General features: G+C 52.0%; 1 protein-coding gene across 1 annotated transcript; it reads left to right on the top strand.

Annotated features, from left to right (window-relative positions):
• Positions 1-14,834: 14,834 nt before the first annotated feature.
• LOC136510320 (ABC transporter G family member 1-like) lies at positions 14,835-16,597 on the top strand. The gene is made up of 3 exons (XM_066504812.1): positions 14,835-15,663; positions 16,027-16,091; positions 16,196-16,597. The coding sequence occupies exon 1, from the start codon at positions 14,835-14,837 to the stop codon at positions 15,660-15,662; it is 828 nt and encodes a 275-aa protein (XP_066360909.1). The 3' UTR covers position 15,663; positions 16,027-16,091; positions 16,196-16,597.
• The last annotated feature ends 2,861 nt before the right edge of the window (positions 16,598-19,458 follow it).

Below are 19,458 nucleotides of genomic sequence, written 5' to 3'. Positions count from 1 at the left end.
AGATTTCAACCAAATTGCAGTGCCTTATCTATATCTTTGTATTTATTTGTTGTTGTATATAGAAGCAATAATGTATTTATTTGTTATTGCATATAGATATAGCAGCAATCATTCATGTAGCTTGCACTCAGGCGGCATCTTTTAGTAGCAGTGTTGTAGATAATTGCTCCAGAGTTAAGGATTTATTACAGGTTTCTGTAACATAACAAAAAGCAATATGATTTAGCTAGGCAGTCGGCCTCTTTTAGTAGCAGTGTGTAAGGATTTATAAGAACATAACAAAAAGCAATGTGATTTAATAGGGTTCAGATTTCTGGTTGCCTTGCACCTTCTTTTGCCGAAACAAAAAAAAGGTGGAACAGTCGATTATGGTTCAAATTTGCATCACTTTTCGTTTTCGCCAAAACAACATGGTGGAACAGTCCCTACCCTCGTCACGACGGACGAAGCAGCGGCCTGCTCTCTCCCTCGTCGTTTAACCACCGGCTGCAGGCTGCAGCCACCTGCCACCCAACTCTTCCTAGCTGGTGGCTCCCGCTGCTTGCGCCTTCTTCCACCTCGTGCATGGCACAGCCGAGCTGTTCTGCTTGCATCTCGGACTCTCGGTGTAAGGAAGGCTACAAGCAAGACAAAATCAAATGCAAACAGCAGTTCTTGGTTTAAAGTTTTAGTAGTATATATGTATGGACCCATGTATGTTTTAGTACCAGTGTGTAAGGATTTATAGGAGCATAACAAAAAGCAATGTGATTTATTAGGGTTCAGATTTCTGGTTGTCTTGCATCTTCTTTTGCCGAAACAAAAAAAGGTGGAACAGTCGATTGTGGTTCAGATTTGCATCACTTTTCGTTTTCGCCAAAACAAAATGGTGGAACAGTCCGAAAACTACATACGTAGCAACAACCCGCAATGAAGTTACATGCTGCCACGATTGCTGAAGATACCTACAATTATTAAGGTATAAGAACAAATCTGTATCTGCATACCGGAATGACCACGATGAAGGCAGATGGTAGAGAATTGGAAAGAGCAGTACTCTTCCTCTCTATCAATCTTCCGCTTCTCTTCCAGAAGAGAACAGATAAGCAGACGAACGGCTTCGGCACGATTGAGTGGTGTCGTGGTGATGAGGGCGCCGCATGGATGGCAGGAGACGCACAGAGATGACGGTGGCTTCTGATTTTGCCTCACGCGTTCGCCGTGGCTACCGCGCGAAGCACAAAAACGGGTCGAAGACGGTGGAGGTGACCCCTGTAGGAAGTGAGGCATTGGGGCTGGGCCGGCGCGGCGGCTCAGGGCGGTGGGTCTCCGGTCTCCCCGCGCGGCGGCGGGTCCGTGGCAAGTAGGCGGCGTCCCATGCGTCTTCGCACGACGGCGGCGAGCCTCACCGGCCTCGCCTTTGCTGGTCGCGAGCGCCGTGCAGCCGCCCCTCATGCCGTCCCGGCCGAGCCCACCGTCGCCCTTCTGCAGTTCGCACTGCGCCTCCGCCGGCCGACCTTCGGCCGGAGCCGCCCCACGTGGGATTGGAAATCCGAGAAGTCGCGGTCACGGGGAGGCGAAGGAGTCGCGGTCACGGGGAGGCGGAGGAGTCGCGGTGCTGGCGGCGGAGCCCGCTCGTGCTTCCGCCCATCGGTGTCGCACCGCACGATGGTGCCATGCCGTGCGCGATGGTGGAGCACGCGCGCCGGTCGTCGGACACCGGAGACGGATCGTCGACGCGCGATGGTGGCTGGTCGCTCCGCGAAGGCGAGCGTGACCGCGACGGGGACGGAGCACCGGCGACCGCGAGCGGGGCCAGGAGGAGGGCAGCCGCCGTGCACTTCGACGACGAATCTTCAGTGTAAGCACTCCTATGGCAGGGAGCGACGGAATGCGAGCAGGAGTGCCGCGGTAGGGAGGCAAGCGTGATCAGCGGCTGCTTAGCGTCGGGCGCGGGTGCGTGAGGCTTCGATCAGTCCTTCTCGTGCGATCTCGCGTCGGGGTGCCGCGGTCTCGCGTCGCTGGGGCGGGGGCGTGGGCGGTCGCTGGGGCAAGGCACATCCAAAGAAGCAGGACCATCGGATGTGGTTGAGTAAGGAGAGAGAATGAGTGAGAGTTAATCCGGTGCGTACGTTTTTAATGTGATCTTTATCTATGTGCGTTTCGTGGGGTGGACGTAGTTTAGGCTGTGACCGTAGACGTGGAATTTGTTTGGTGGCTGTAGGATAATTTGAAATGGTGTATTATAGGGGTATGGATAGAGATAATCCAAAGTTACAACATGTTTACGAGAATTCTGTTTACAACAGTACTAACAATATTTACTAGAATTTTCAACAATAATATTTACAAGAATCCTACATTATGACCGCTGCGGCCGATGATCTCGCGCGCCGCTTCGCCGCGTTCCTCCCCGTCGCGCTCCCGCCGCCGCCGCAGAAGCAGTAGCTCTCCGGCGTGGCCGCCGCCGTGCTCAACGCCGGGGCACGCCTTCTACTCCGGCGGCAGAGCGCCCAAGCAGCGCCGGTGCAACGCCGGGAAGAAGAATGGTGGTGGCGTCGGCCGCGGTCAGCAAGGACGGGGCCATCGTCGGCGGCGACGACTCCCTCGGCTCCTCCGGGAGGTTCGCGCGGGCGCAGGGGAGCATGGACTGGTCGGCGACGTACGACGGCAGGACGAACGACGGGGAGAGCTCGGTGGTGGCCAGAGGAGACCTGTAGCGCGCTGAGGCATCGCACAGCAGCAACAGCGGCGCCGCCAGTGCCTCTGCAGCTTTGCTCCGACAGGCGCCGACGCCGGCTATGGTTGTTGAGTTTACTCTTTCTGTTGCGTGTGTGTGCGCGTGTGTCTATCTTCAGCATGTAGTGAGGTGAGCGCGGCGCTTCCTTCGCGTCGTGCGCATGTGTGTGTGGGCGGGACTTGGTCACCCGGCAATGTCGCCCATGTCGCGTGGCTGTGGGATGGCGCAGCAGAAAGCGCGGGGGTGGGCGGTACTGAGTAGTGCCAAGTCTTGCATGTAATCAGGGTTAATAAAATAGAAGAAAAAAAACTGAAAAGCAGCAGTTCGTTGCGCTGCACCAATTCTCTGTCCACTGAGTTCATCGTTTCGTTCTGAGCGTTCATCGAATTCGGAGAGAGGGATAGTGAGCGTTCCAGCGAGTATTGATCCTGTGCAGTTTTCAACAACTGGTATCAGGAGCAGGTTCCGTCGCTGGTATCGTCACCGAGCCATTACCGCCGCGTTCATGCCTCGCGACGCGTCAAGATCGCCGTGGCGTCGGCGATCGTGGTCGCCCTTCGGCGGCCGCTCAGGAGGGAGCGGCGTGAGGGACCATGCACTGGTGCTTCACCGCACAGTCAAGGAAATCGGCAACGCGGGGTGGCCAATGTTGACGAAGATGAACTACACCGACTGGGCGGCATTAATGCGCGTCATGCTGCAAGGGCGGCAGCTCTGGGAGGCGATCAACGTCGGCGCCGTCGACTACACCGACGACCGCAATGCACTCGAGGCGTTGTGCAAGGCGGTTCCGGAGGAGTTGAGGGGCAGCATCGCCATCAAGCCCACGGCCAAGGCGGCGTGGGAATCGCTCAAGACCCGGTACATCGGCGTCGACCGGGTGCGGAAGGCGAAGGCGAAGACACTGCGCCGCGAATTCGATGGCATCACCTTCAAGGAAGGGGAGTCCATCGACGACTTCGCGAGCCGCATCACCAGGATCACCGACCAGCTCGCGATCCTGGGGGAGGAGCACGAGGAGGAGGAAATCGTGCATAAGTTCCTGGAGGCTCTCCCTGATCGATTTGAGCAGATTGCAGTGGGAATTGAGACGCTCCTTGATCTTGAGGACGTGTCTCTGGACGAGTTGGTTGGACGGCTCAAGGCGACGGAGGAGCGTCTGAACCGTTCAAAGGGAAGAGGCGGCGGCGGATCGGGCAGCGGCGGTGCCGGCAAGGAGATCGACGGCAAGCTGTACTTCACCGAGGAGCAGGTGATCGCCCGCCTCGCGTCGCGCCTCAACATCAACGTCGACGGGTCGGCGGCGCGCGACAAGACGTCGTCTGGCCTTCGCAAGCGTCGCGACGTGGGCGGTCGCGGCAAGGAGCGCGGCAAGGAGACGAGCTCGGGACCGCCGAAGGGCGGCAGTGGTGGCGAGGACGACAATGCCTGCCACTACTGTGGTAAGGCCGGGCACTGGAAGCGGGAGTGCCGGAAGAAGAAGCGGGACGAGGAGAAGGCAGCTGCTGCGTACCAGCCACAAGCGAACCTGGCTCAGGCGGAACGGGAGACGCCTGCTCTGCACATGGCCGTGGTGACACTGTCTGAAACGGTTAACCACGGTGGGCGGCGCACCGAGCATGTCTTCCTCAACGAGCACAAGGTTGTGGCGGAGCTGGACGGCGACGACGAACGTGGGGAGATGCAATGGTATCTTGATACCGGCGCGTCAAACCACATGACCGGCGACGCATCCGTCTTCTCCGAGTTGAACCCCGGTGTCCTCGGCTCCATGAGGTTTGGGGATGGCTCGCTCGTGGAGATCGCTGGGCGTGGCACGGTGCTGTTCGCATCCAAGAACGGCGGACACCGTGCTTTCCACGACGTCTACCACATTCCTCGACTCCGGAGTAGCATCCTCAGCATCGGGCAACTTGACGAGCACGACTGCAAGATCGAGATCGAAGAAGGGGTCCTTCGTATATGGGACCGGGCGTCTCATGAGCTGCTCGCCAAGGTAAAGCATACACCTAATCGCTTGTACATTCTGCCATTGAAGCTGACGACGCCAGTGTGCCTGGCCGCCATGTACGGCGATGCAGAGTGGAAGTGGCATGCCTGGTTCGGGCATCTGGGCTTTCAGGCGCTGAAGAAGATGGGGCGCGAGGGCATGGTGCGAGGCCTGCCGCAGATCGAGCACGTCGAGCACGTCTGCGACGCCTGCCTGGCCGGGAAGCAGCGTCGAGCGCCGTTCCCGCAGGACGCGAACTACCACGCCGCCAAGCCTTTGGAGCTGATCCACGGGGACCTATGCGGCCCCGTCACGCCTGCAACACCCGGCGGCAAGCGGTACCTCTTGCTGGTCGTCGACGACATGTCGCGGTACATGTGGGCGGTTCTACTCGCCAACAAATCCGACGCCGAGGACGCGTTCCGCAAGCTGCGCGCCGGAGTCGAGGTGGAATCCGGGCGGAAGATCAAGGCGTTCTGCACCGATCGTGGGGGGGAGTTCACGTCGGTGAGCTTCCTCGAGTACTGCTCTGAGCGCGGGATCAAGCGGCACCTCACCGCGCCGTATTCTCCCCAACAGAACGGCGTGGTGGAGCGCTGGAATCAGACCGTGCTCGCCATGGCACGGAGCATGATGAAGGCCAAGGCGGTTCCGGTGTGGCTGTGGGGAGAGGCTGTGATGACGGCCGTCTTCCTGCTCAATCGCACCCCGACAAGAAGCTTGGTGGGGCACACGCCGTATGAGGCCTGGTACGGCCAGAAGCTGGCTGTCCACTTCCTGCGTGTCTTCGGTTGTGTGGCGCATGTGAAGGTCACCAAGCCGAATGCGGGGAAGCTCGACGACCGGAGTGTGAGGATGGTGATGATCGGCTACGAGCCTGGGTCAAAGGCATATCGGGTGTTCGACCCCGTCGGCAACCGGGTGCACGTCACACGCGATGCCGTGTTTGAGGAGGACGCGGCCTAGGACTGGAGCGCAGCCGACAATAGTGGTGGCATAGAGGGTGTCACCTACAGTGCTGGCCAGGACACGCTCATGGTGGAGGATGACTGGGCCGAAGGGGAGACTGGAGGGCATGCTAGCGCCTTCCTAGATGGCCAGGCTCCAACGTCACCCTTGACGGTAGGGGCGACTGAAGGCGCGACGCACACGCCACCGCCTGGGGACACGCACTCGGCGCATCAATCGGTGTCTTCGTCGTCATCGAGCTCTGCGGCATCATCACCAGCTGCATCGTCACCGCGCACACCGTGAGTACAAGGCGGGACCGTTCCATGGCAAGGTGAGCTGCCGAAGAGGGGTACTATGCCGGTGCAGTTCGTGTCTCCTACGACAGGTGCACTGGAGGCGTTGGACGTGGACGATGATGAAGAGGCCGCGCACCGGTTCAGAGTCGTCGACAACCTCCTGTACGACGACGACGACTTGGTGGCAGACGGCGATCTGCTCCTCGCCGCGGACGCGGAGCTGTCCACGTTTGACGAGGCGGCAGGACATGAGGAGTGGAAGCGGGCCATGTCGGAGGAGCTCAAGTCCATCAATGACAACAAGACTTGGATGCTCACCGACGCGCCTCCAGGAGTGAAACCCATCGGCCTCAAATGGGTTTTTAAGATCAAGCGTGACGCTGACGGCAACATCACCAGGCACAAGGCACGTTTGGTGGCAAAGGGCTATGTGCAGCGCGCCGGCGTCGACTTTGACGAGGTGTTTGCGTCGGTGGCGCGCATGGAATCCATGCGGTTCCTCCTCGCCATCGCCGTGCATTACGGGTGGACGGTGCACCACCTCGATGTAAAGTCAGCATTTCTCAATGGAGACCTAGCGGAGGAGGTGTACGTCGAGCAACCGCCGGGTCATGCAATCCGAGGGAAGGAGCGCAAGGTGTACAGGCTCCACAAGGCGCTGTACGGGCTTCGGCAAGCGCCCAGGGCTTGGAATGCGAAGTTGGATAGCTCACTGCGGTCTCTTGGGTTCAGATGCAGTGAAGCTGAGCATGCGGTGTACGTGCGGGGCTTCGGCGGAAACCTGCTGCTCGTCGGAGTGTATGTCGATGACCTCGTCGTGGTTGGAGCGGACCCGACGGAGGTCGATCGCTTCAAGAAGGAGATGGCCCGGCTCTTCAGCATGAGCGATCTCGGATCGCTGCACTACTACCTCGGCATCGAGGTTCGTCAGGGCGCCAAAGGCATCACGCTGTGCCAAGGTGCCTATGCGGACAAGATCATCGAGAAGGCCGGGCTCATGGGGTGCAATCCTTGCAGCACTCCGATGGAGCCACGACTCAAGCTGAGCAAGATGAGCTCGAACCCTTCGGTGGACAAGACCCTGTACCGTAGCGTCGTCGGGAGTCTGAGGTACTTGGTCCATACACGTCCTGATATAGCATTCGCAGTTGGTTATGTAAGTCGCTTCATGGAGGCACCCACTACCGAGCACTGGAGTGCTGTTAAGCACCTGCTGAGGTACATCGCCGGGACGAGGTCCTACGGCTGTGTTTACCGGCGGGGGGAGGGAGCTCTGGAACTGATCGGTTTCAGTGATGCTGATCACGCCGGGGACAGCGATGGCCGAAAAAGCACTTCCGGGGTGTTCTTCTTCCTCGGCCAGAACCCGGTTAGCTAGCAATCGTAGAAGCAACGCGTGGTGGCGCTGTCATCGTGCGAGGCGGAGTACATCGCCGGCGCTACCGCGGCGTGTCAGGGAGTGTGGCTGTCGCGCCTGCTCGCTGATTTGGTGAACGCCAAGGTCATCGCGCCACTGCTCTACATCGATAACAAGTCAGCATTGGCGCTGGCTAAGAATCCAGTGCTCCATGAGAGGAGCAAACACATTAACGTCCGGTTCCACTTCATCCATGACTGCATCAGCTCCGGCGTCATCGAAACGGACTACATCAGGACTGGTGACCAGCTGGCGGACCTGCTCACCAAGCCACTGCCGCGCGAACGTCTTCTGGAACTGCGTGGTCAGAGTGGCGTCATCAAGATCAGTCCGGCGCAATAGAATTAGGGGGGTGTGTTGAGTTTACTCTTTCTATTGCGTGTGTGTGCGCGTGTGTCTATCTTCAGCATGTAGTGAGGTGAGCGCGGCGCTTCCTTCGTGTCGTGCGCATGTGTGTGTGTGGGGGCGGGACTTGGTCACCCGGCAATGTCGCCCACGTCGCGTGGCTGTGGGATGGCGCAGCAGAAAGCGCGGGGCGTGGGCGGTACTGAGTAGTGCCAAGTCTTGCATGTAATCAGGGTTAATAAAATAGAAGAAAAAAAACTGAAAAGCAGCAGTTCGTTGCGCTGCACCAATTCTCTGTCCACTGAATTCATCGTTTCGTTCTGAGCGTTCATCGAATTCGGAGAGAGGGATAGTGAGCGTTCCAGCGAGTATTGATCCTGTGCAGTTTTCAACAATGGTGCCAACCTGTTCCTCCTGCAGCTCGGCCGGGTCCTCTTCGTCCGCGACACGACGTGTCTGTTCCCGGTGCACATCTCCAAGCGCCACCGCAGGGGGCGGCAACACCATGGAAACGGGCGCCGCCGCCACCTCCAGAAAGATGGCCGCCACGAAGGAGATGCAGCCACCTCGTACCGACGGATCCACGCGAGGTGAGTCACTCCGAAGTCGGGGCCACGCCATCCACGCGAGGCGGTCGCTCCTCCTCCGTCGCCGGGGAGCCGTGCACGCGGGTCGAGCTGCGCCGACGCCGGACCGCATCCGCGCGAGGTGGGGGCGCACGGGGGAGGAGGAGCCGCGACCGCCGGTTGGAAGTAGGAAGGCCCGCCACTGGATGCAGGGGCCGGGGTGTCCGATGCCGAATTGCCGATTCACCGTTGAGGAAGGGCCGCCGTGGATCCCATGGGAATGACGCGCACCGCCGGCCGGGGAAGGATCAGATCGACATGCCGTCGCAGTGTCCGGTGTGGTGGAACGTCTCCAGCAGCGAAGAAGCAAAGCTTGCTTTTCTGGCCGGAGTCTCAGGCGGCGAACCAAGCAGGTGTTCTCGTGGCCGGTGGAAGGAAAGAGAAAAATCAACGCATGCATGCATTAGTTGGGTGGGGACCACCTGAGTCAAAGCCAATTCCTATTTTTGACCTGGCCTCAGGCTCGCTCGCGTGTTGCGGTGGGTCTAGCGGGCTCTCGACGTTAAGGAGCGCCGGCGGCACCTCATCCACGACGCGCTGTTGTGGCCTTGAGCGGCAAACTGAGTAGGCGGCGTAGATCCGGTCGGCAGCAGACAAGGTGGCCGGCCCGGTAGCAGGCAGGAGGCCGAGCCCCCTCAGATCCGGTCGGCAGCAGGCAGGAGGCCAAGCCACCACGCCCCCTTGCGAGCTTTGAGCGGGATGAGGAGCGAGCAGGTCGACAAGGTGCGCCCTTTCCTCCTCCCTAACTCGATCCCTTCCTACCTCCATCCAGATTCAACGGATTTTAATATTTATGCCTCCATCCTCCCCTCTGGCTGGACCACGGACGTCGTTGGCCGCTGCAGCACTGGGCGCGGTCGCCATGTCGCTCGGTGGCAGCTTCGCCTCACACATGGGCACCGCTTTTCTGCCGCATGCTTGGTTCCCTGGCAGGGTATGGCGAGCCCCTAGAGTCCGAGTTCTCCCCTTACTCCGTCATGGCGAGTAGTATCCCATCGTGCATGCTTGCTTGTTTATGTTAAGTACGTGTGTTCTTCTTTGTAAATCCCAAATTCAAATCAATTTCCATTCCTTTTTTATTCAAATCAATGCATGACCGGCCGCACCACACTCAGCATCATGTGAAACGTCGATTAATCTGCATAAAAAATTGTGTCCCAATGTTGATCTGTTGAAAAATAAGGCATTTTCATATTTATTTTAATCCATAAAAATAACGCAATAAAAAGGAGAGCGAAGTCATGAATGAAAAGACAGAAACAGTTCATGACAAATGTTAACATGATGATAAGACAAATTATAGAGCCGAAACATATGTGAAACATTGTTTTACATAGCTGACACATCACAGACATGATCGTTTTATATAGCTGAAGCATCACAGACATGATCACAAATATAAAAGATGTGTTCTCAAATATTAAGATCATGATGATCACAAAATTAAAAGGAACCAGAAACCCAGTACTAGCATAATCATCCAAATCAACCAAACAGAGCATGTTGAATATGAAAGCAGTATTGCCTAGAAACATCATGATATTGATAATGAAACTCAGAAGAGGGTGAAGGAGATTATACCCTGCGGCGGAACCGCTCGCACCAGGAAAAGCCATGGTGGTGCTTTGCTGTTGTAGTCGTCCCGCTCGATGCAGTGCAGAAAAGGACGCCGTGAAGAGGCACCGCTACAGGTTCACCAGCGAGTAGTCGTGCCACCACCGACACTCCCCAAAAACGTAATCGCCCGTCTTCACCCGAGCAGGTGAAGCCCACGACGGAGACGCGTTCCGGAGGCCTACTCTTCCATCTCTGGTGCTCGCCGGAGGTGGAACGGGAAGAACTTGCGCTGCTGGAAAGTGGTGTATTTCGCCAAGAGAACTTAACCGAGAAGGGAGGATTTGATTTATAGGCAGAGGCCAGAAGTCGACGGCACCGAGGGGTCACACCTCCCTTCTGCGGTGGGAGAGACGAAGACGGAGAGCCAGAAGTCACGGGAGTTAACCTCCAATCAATTCGTCACAGGAAACGGAAATGGAGTTTCAAAAATAAAGGCCTCGCCCGCCCGTCCGCTTGCTCGCCGCCGCCGCCCGCCTGCCTGCCTCGCCTCGCCTTGCCCACGCCCACGCGCACGGGCACGGGCTCGGGCCGGGCCGGGCGGCGGTGGCGGCGGCGCGCGCGCGCGCGTGTGGCATCCAGGTGATTCACTTTTACTTCTCAAATAGATCGATCAATGATCAAGTATTTAAGTAGAGTCGCCTCTCGATTAAATTCCCATATGGTATAAAACCATTAATGTACATGTACGGACCATAGAGTTTAATAGAGATATTAAATAAATGGGCCAAGCCCATAATATCTAACAATCCCCACCAAACTCTAGGGTACGCAGTTTGAAATTCTCAGAACCACATTCCTTTTATATACCAGTGTTTCGATGGAGACTGTTAAGTTGAACATCCATCTAAAAAGCTAGCTACACTCATCCACAACTGAACAATGGACAGAACCTTGAATTGACAGTTTTGTGCGAGATGAGTTTCACATAACCTCTTAACTGATACTAGGCTGCCAAGTGCCTTCCCTCTGTTTTGAAGCATATAAGTCACACTTCGAGGCCTTTTCATGAGCATCTAGAGATTACCCACATCTCATAGATTGTGACTAGCAATCGAGCTCATATAGGTGTGTTCCTTATAGGATGTTCTGTAGGACAATATCCCCGCTATACCAAGCCGCTCGGATCACATTAAGAACTTAATCATCCTGTCTAACAGTATTAGAGAGACGGTGCATCTCCAACGAACTGAGCTATAATCTAAGGGGTCTCTCCCTCAGTCAATCAACAGCTTGTTTCGCCATCCTAATTCACGGGATCTCCGATCACATAGGATAGGTTACCACTATGAGACTTTTCCCTGTGTGCCATTATAAAAGATCGCAATCCTCTGTGTGCCCCTGGAAAAATTCAGCGGTCTTCAGCGCCACTACTCCAACTTTTTCGGGTCCTCCATGCCACTTCCGTCAGTTCAGGCTCTAACGCCGTCAAACTGCAGGTGTGAAAAGACGAAAATGCCCTTAAGTTCAAATATGTTATTAATTTTTTTTGAGCATCTTAACGACTTCAAATGAAAAAACTCAAAACTAGAAAGTTGTAGATCTCGTCGAGATCTATAATTTTCATATAAAAATTATTTTCATTTAATTTCACAAAAAAACTATGATGATTTTTCTAAGATATATTAATCATATCAAATCATATTTTTTTGCGAAATTAAATGAAAATAATTTTTATGTGAAAATTATAGATCTCGACGAGATCTACAACTTTCTAGTTTTGAGTTTTTTCATTTGAAGTCGTTAAGATGCTCAAAAAAAATTAATAACATATTTGAACTTAAGGGCATTTTCGTCTTTTCACACCTGTAGTTTGACGGCGTTAGAGCCTGAACTGACCGAAGTGGCATGGAGGACCCGAAAAAGTTGAAGTAGTGGCGCTGAAGACCGCTGAATTTTTCCAGGGGCACAGAGAAGATTATGATCTTTTATAAGGGCACACAGGGAAAAGTCTCTACCACTATTGATGGCTCTATGTGGGTCTCAAACCCAGTTCCCTCGACACACCTTTTATCACATTGCGTGACAGACCCTTAGTGAATTGATCTGCCAGATTATTTGATGTATGGACATAGTCCAATGCAATTACTCCGGAGTTTCTCAGTTTTCTGACAGTCTTCAAACGTCTCTTCATATGCTTTGTGGACTTCATGTTATCCTTAGAACTGTTTACCTTAGTGATCACAGTTTGATTATCACAGTTCATGGAAATTGCTGGGATTGGTTTCTCAACAATCGGCAAATCCATCAGGAGATCACGGAGCCACTCTGCCTCAGCACTAGCGGTATCCAATGCGGTCAGTTCTGCTTCCATTGTAGACTTCGTTAAGATAGTCTGCTTGCAAGACTTCCAAGAAACAGCACCACCTCCAAGTAGAAACACGTATCCACTCGTGGCATACAGCTGATCCGCATCAGAAATCCAATTAGCATCACAATAACCCTCTAGTACCCTCGGATACCCGGAAAAGTGAATGCTGTAACTCATTGTTCCTTTCAAATAGCGCAGCACTCTCTCAAGAGCATTCTAGTGAGTATCTCCCGGATTTGACACAAACCGGCTCAGTTTGCTTACAGCGAACGAGATATCAGGCCTGGTTGCGCTAGCTAGGTACATAAGAGAACCAATTATCTGTGAATATCTCAATTGGTCTCTTACAATTCTGTGATTCTTCCTCAAATGAATACTTGGATCGTACGGAGTAGGAGCAGGCGTACACTCATTGTACCCAAATCGGTTCAAGACCTTTTCCACATAGTGAGACTGCATAAGAGTTACCCCACCATTTCCTTCCTCCCTTGAAAGCTTAATGTTGAGAATAACATCAGCCTCTCCCAAGTCTTTCATCTCAAAGTTACTCGACAAAAAATCTTTTACTTCTTTAATCACATTTAGATTGTTGCCAAATATTAATATATCATCCACATATAAGCATAGTATCACACCATCACCACCACCAAACCGATAATATACACATTTATCAGCTTCATTCACAACAAAGCCGGCTGATGTTAAAGTTTTATCAAACTTCTCATGCCACTGCTTGGGGGCTTGCTTTAGGCCGTACAGGGACTTCAATAACTTACAAACTTTACCCTCTTGACCATTTGCAATAAACCCATCAGGCTGATCCATGTAGATCTCTTCCTCAAGCTCTCCATTTAGGAAGGCTGTCTTGACATCCATCTGATGAATGAAAAGACCATGTGAGGCAGCCAGGGATAGCAACACACGAATGGTCGTCAATCGAGCAACAGGTGAGTAAGTATCAAAGTAATCTTCACCTTCCTTCTGTGTATAACCCTTAGCAACAAGCCTAGCTTTGTACTTCTCAATTGTACCATCAGGCCTCAGCTTCTTTTTAAACACCCATTTACAGCCCACAGGTTTGCAACCAAATGGACAATCAACCACTTCCCACGTCCCATTGGACATAATGGAGTCCATCTCACTTTGCACTGCCTCCTTCCATATGTCAGAATCAGGAGAAGAGTATGCCTCAGAAATGGTTGTGGGAGTGTCATCCACGAGATATATAATAAAGTCTTCTCCAAAGGATTTTGCAACTCTTTGCCTCTTACTCCTTCGAGTGACAATATTATCATCCTCCTCAGGATTTTGCTCAAGCTCATGGGTGTTATCATCAGCGTGTATATTTGATTCATGAAGTTCAGAAATAGGATCATGACTAGACATGCTAGATGCACCTATTTTCATTGGAAATTCATTCTCAAAGAACGTGGCATCTCTAGACTCCATGACCGTTCCAACAGCCATATCAGGAGCACTAGAATTTATTATTAAAAAACGATAGCCCACACTATGAATGGCATAGCCTAAGAAAACACAATCTACAGTTTTTGGTCCAAGCTTTCGCTTTTTGTTTATTGGCACGTTCACTTTGGCCAAACAACCCCAAACGCGAAGATAAGAAATATTTAATCTCTTTTTCTCCCAATCCTCAAATGGAGTGATTTCTTTGTTCTTTGTGGGCACTCTATTTAGGACATGATTCGCAGTTAAAATTGCCTCACCCCACCATTCCTTAGATAAACTAGCTGTCTCCAACATGGCATTCACCAAATCAGTTAGAGTGCGGTTCTTTCTTTCAGCAATCCCATTGGATTGTGGTGAGTATGGAGGTGTCCTCTCATGAATTATACCGTGCACCGCGCAAAACTCAGAAAATTCATTAGAGAAATATTCTCCCCCGCGATCGGACCGCAACCGTTTGATATGCTTTTCAAGTTGATTCTCAGCCTCAGCTTTAAAGGTTTTAAAATAATGTAATGCCTCATCTTTTGTTTTAATTAGGTACACATAGCAATATCGAGTGCAATCATCTATGAACGTTATGAAGTATCTCTTACCACCTTTTGTCAAAATTCCATTCATTTCACAAATATCGGAATGGATGAGATCAAGTGGTGCCAACTCTCTCGCCACAGCTGCCTTGTGAGGCTTGCGAGGTTGTTTTGCCTCAACGCATGTATGACATTTGGAGCTTTTGGCAACGTCAAATTTAGGAATTAAATTCAAACCAGCTAAGCGGGACATGCAACCAAGATTAACATGACATAATCGAGAATGCCAAACATTCATCTCAACATTAACGTTATTAACGACATTATTCACTGCAAGAGGTAAAGTATCAACCAAAGACAAGCGGAACAAGCCTCCGCTCTCATAGCCTTTTCCAACAAAGGTTCCATACTTTGACATAACACATTTATTCGACTCAAACACAAGTTTAAAACCGTCTCGACATAGCAGAGAGCCACTAATAAGATTTTTCCTTATTGAGGGGACATGATGCACGTTCTTGAGTTGCACGGTCTTCCCCGAAGTAAGCTTCAGATCCACCGTACCAACACCATGAACACCAGCACGCGCGCCATTCCCCATCAGCAAGGCTCCACTCCTCCCGACCTGGTAAAAAGAAAACAAGGACTTATCATGTCCACCATGTTCTACGTGTGCGCCGACGCTCTCCCCGTGTTCGTGCAGGAGCGCCACATCTACCTCCGCGAGACCGCGCACAACGCCTACCGCCGCATCTCCTACGTGCTGGCCAACGCAGTGGTCGCGTTCCCGCCGCTGGTGCTGCTGTCGCTGGCGTTCGCGGTCACCACGTTCTGGGCGGTGGGGCTGGCCGGCGGCGCCTCGTCGTTCCTCTTCTTCGTGCTCATCGTCCTCGCCTCCTTCTGGGCGGGCAGCGGCTTCGTCACCTTCCTGTCCGCGGTGGTGCCGCACGTCATGCTGGGGTACACGGTGGTCGTCGCCATCCTCGCCTACTTCCTCCTCTTCTCCGGCTTCTTCATCACCAGGGATCGCATCCCCGACTACTGGATTTGGTTCCACTACCTGTCGCTGGTGAAGTATCCATACCAGGCGGTCCTTCAGAACGAGTTTGGCGGGGCGTCGCGCTGCTTCTCTCGCGGCGTGCAGATGTTCGACGGCACGCCAATCGGGCGCATGCCGGAGGCCGTCAAGATGAAGGTGCTCGAGGCCATTAGCGCCACCCTCGGCACCAACGTTACAGCGGATACATGCGTGGCCACCGGCGCAGACGTGCTGGCGCAGCAGGCTGTCATGGACATCAGCAAGTGGAAGTGCCTGCTGGTGACAGTGGCATGGGGGTTCTTTTTCAGGGTTCTCTTCTATGTGGTCTTGCTAGTAGGGAGCAAGAACAAGAGAAAATAAGGTAGTACCCACAAAAGAAACGTGTAGAGCTATAGCTTGATTTGTGTAACTTGTTAGGACGTTCCAATGGTTTTCAAATAGCTAGTTTAAAAAGAATTCTATTGGCTATCGAGGAGAGAGATCTAATAGAGCTAGTGACTCAATAATAGCTTCTCTCTCATGATCTCCTAGAAATAATTCTCTCACGGCTTGTACAACCCTCCACCACTATGCTCTTTTTTTATTTCCAAGTCTTATCTAGCTAGCGATTGGCAAGTTGCCATTAAGGATGCTCTTATGTCCATAAGAAACGTGGAAGTTGTTCATTTCCTTAGATGCCATTGCACAAAACTTATGCTCATTTTCTTATATACCATTGCACCAGAATCCCTCGATTAAAGATCCGAGAAGAAGAAGAAGAACATAATAAAAGTCAGGCGCAACTTCCTGGTACGTATCAAAAGTTGTATGTGCTATTATATCGTGCATGCTCTCTATATGTTCTAATCGATTGTGTGTTATATATCGTGCAATGCTCCAAACAACCTACAAAGTCATTATTATGTGGATACAAATGTTTGCGAGTACCTCAAAGAGTTCGGCAAATTTAGCATCAGCTACAAGCAGCTCAAGAAAGCACAAGACTGGTAGAAAAAGAAAGGGTTCACCCATAAGAATATAACTCAAATTATAGCGGACATATGTGGATTCATCTTGCACAAATGCGTTCATGTCAGGGGAAAGTTCTTCATCGAGGAGAGCGAGTTAGCGTATGATGAGAAGTATGAGAAGATTAGAAACTAGACCAACAAAGCTACGCTTAGAGGATTAGAAGATGCCGGAGATCTTTAATTAGAAAGTAGCAGACATCTTAGTTTCATATGTATATATATGACATGTAACTTGAATGTTGGTCCGTGCTACGATAAGGACGAGATACGAATGGATGTGGTATATGATATGTTTATTCTCTGCATGCGTATTTCTACGTTCTCAGTATGTGTTTAAATCACAAAAAAACAAAATTCAAATCCAAATCAAATGATGAGAACTTATTCTTTTTTAAACTGAAAAACTCGCCACCTTCGTTAAACTTTAATGGAGATAGGTAACGCAGGCGGTCATCCTAATGTGACCGTCTACGTTAATAGATTAATGGAGACGGGCAAAGCGGAACGCTGTACTAGTGACAATGGGTAAACTATCTCAAGCCCTAACCCGCAACCGATGAAAACCATCGGTAGGCTATTTTCGTGCAGGTCATATTTGGATAGCTCTTGATCAGATTTAGTCGGAAGCATGCGTATGAGTATATGACTCATCAATCGTCAGTCGCGAAAAAAAAAAGGACTCATCAATCATCATGCTCAATATGTAGATGGAAACATATCAAGATGATCTTTGATGTACGCCTTTCACCCATACGGATGCGGCAACCACTGAAAACTGTATCGAGAAATAGGTACGTGTGTGAGAGACTAGTACACTGTCAGCACCCCTAGCTGATCGCCGCCGGGATGCCGAGCTCGAGAACGGGACAACAACGATACGAGTACCCGGACCAACGAGGGCCGGTTGAGTAGCAGTAGAATAATAGAAATTGGTTTGATGTTTACAAGCTTGTCTCTCCTTCTCGCCTTAGCGCTACTTATCCTTAGCTGGCTCGCAGGCACAACTGATGCTTGCCCATTGTGGGCCGAAGACTCGAGAGCTCCTGGGCCGACGTCGCTTACTCCTTCGAGGCCCATTGTCTTGAGACGCCTCAGGTGGAAGGGTGCTGACACCCCCCTCCCCTTGGGAACCAGCATGCCCCCATGCTAGCGCAAGAGGGAACTTCTGATGCAATGCTTCAGCATCTTCCCAGGTGGCAAGGTCCACATCCATGTTAGACCACTTCACCAGAACTTGAGCAACAGCACCATCTTGGCGAGGATGAAGGCGCCTTTTGTGGATGAGCTCAGGAACCTGAAGACCAAAATCACTCTCTGGAATGTCAGCTGATACCTGTGACTTGTGTGGTGGCACTGGTTTAAGCAGGGACACATGGAATACAGGGTGGATGGATGAGCCCGGAGGAAGTTCCAGTTTATAAGCCACTGTACCATTTGCTTCGAGGATCTTGTAGGGGCCAGAGTAGCGAAAACTGAGTTTCTGGTGTGCTCTCGGAGCCAAAGAACTCTGCACATAAGGCTGTAATTGCAAGTACACCATGTCCCCAACAGAAAAGGATCGCTCAGATCGCTTTTTGTTCGCCTGAAGTTTCATACGCTGTTGAGCACGAAGCAAGTGCTGGCGAACAGCAGCAATCATGACCTGTCTTTCAGACATGAAGGTCTCCACATCAGAGTTCTCTATGGCTGAATCAGGGGTTATGCCAAAATGACGTGGGGGTGCCCATAAAGGACCTCAAAAGGAGAGTGGCCCAGAGCAGAATGAGGTGAAGCATTGTACCAAAATTCGGCAAGGGGAATCCAACGGATCCACTGCTTGGGACAAGTGTGGACGAAACAACAAAGAAAAGTTTCAAGGTATTGATTGACTCGTTTGGTTTGCCCATCGGATTGTGGGTGGTAAGCAGAGCTCATGCATAGAGAAGTTTGTGCCAGGCGAAAAAGTTCACGCCAAAAATTGCTTGTGAATATATGGTCCCTATCAGAAATGATGTGTGTGGGCAAACCATGCAAGCGATAGATGTGATCAAGAAAGAGTTTAGCAACTTGCTGTGCTGTAAAAGGGTGTTGTAGTGGAATGAAATGGGAAAACTTGCTAAATTTATCGACAACTACCAACAAGTAGTTTGCAGAACCCGACTGGGAAAGACCTTCAATGAAATCAAGAGATATGACCTGCCAGGATTCAGTCGGCACAGGAAGGGGAGAGAGGAGTCCAGGGTACTTGTAGCGATCTGGTTTAGCCTAAAGACAGGTGGTGCAAACCGTGACAAACTCCCTGACATCTGACTTGAGACCCTTCCAAGCGAACAGCTTGCGGATTCTGGCATAAGTGACCGGAAAGCCGGAATGTCCACCTAAGGGGGAATCATGGAAGGCCTGAATGATCTGTTGCTGCAGCTTGTGGTTGCAGCCAATCCACACGCGGCCCCGGTAACGGAGAACTCCACTGACCAACGTGAAGGGTGGGTGCGAAGAAGGAGCAACTGCTAGCTCCTGCAACAACTTAGAAGAAGCAGGATCACTGTCGTACCTAGCAACGACTTCAGATAGCCATTCTGGTGTGGAATAGGAAATTGCGTTGAGTTGCGCAGGAGGAGCCGGATGGCGGGACAAGGCGTCAGCAGCCATGTTGGAGGTGCCCGGCTTGTAAACAACCGTGTACTGAAGCCCAGCCAACTTGGTGTACATCTTCAACTGCCATGGTGTGTGCAGGCGCTGATCAGCAATATGGGACAAACTGCGGTGGTTCGAGAAGATAACAAACTCGGCGTGCTGAAGGTACGAGCGCCACTGGTCAACAGCCACCATGATAGCCAAATACTCCTTTTCGTAAGTAGACAAACTTCTCGTTCGGGGGCCTAGAGCTTTGCTTATAAAAGCAAGAGGATGTCCATCTTGGAGCAAAACTGCACCCACTCCCATGTCACTAGCATCGGTCTGTATTTGAAATGGTCGAGAGAAGTCGGGAAGAGCAAGAACCGGAGCAGTGACCAATGCATTCTTGAGAGAAGTAAACGCCCCATTATGTACTGATGTCCATAGGAACATAGTACCTTTCTTGAGCAGATCATTAAGAGGCCTGGCCAGGATGGCGAAATGCCGCACAAACTTCCTGTAATATCTGGCTAACCCCAAGAAACTAC

The sequence above is a fragment of the Miscanthus floridulus genome, chromosome 16, assembly GCF_019320115.1.
Source record: "Miscanthus floridulus cultivar M001 chromosome 16, ASM1932011v1, whole genome shotgun sequence".
NCBI lineage: Eukaryota > Viridiplantae > Streptophyta > Magnoliopsida > Poales > Poaceae > Miscanthus > Miscanthus floridulus.
The sequence above is the reverse complement of the archived record's forward strand: the minus strand, read 5'-3'. Positions and strand labels throughout refer to the sequence as shown.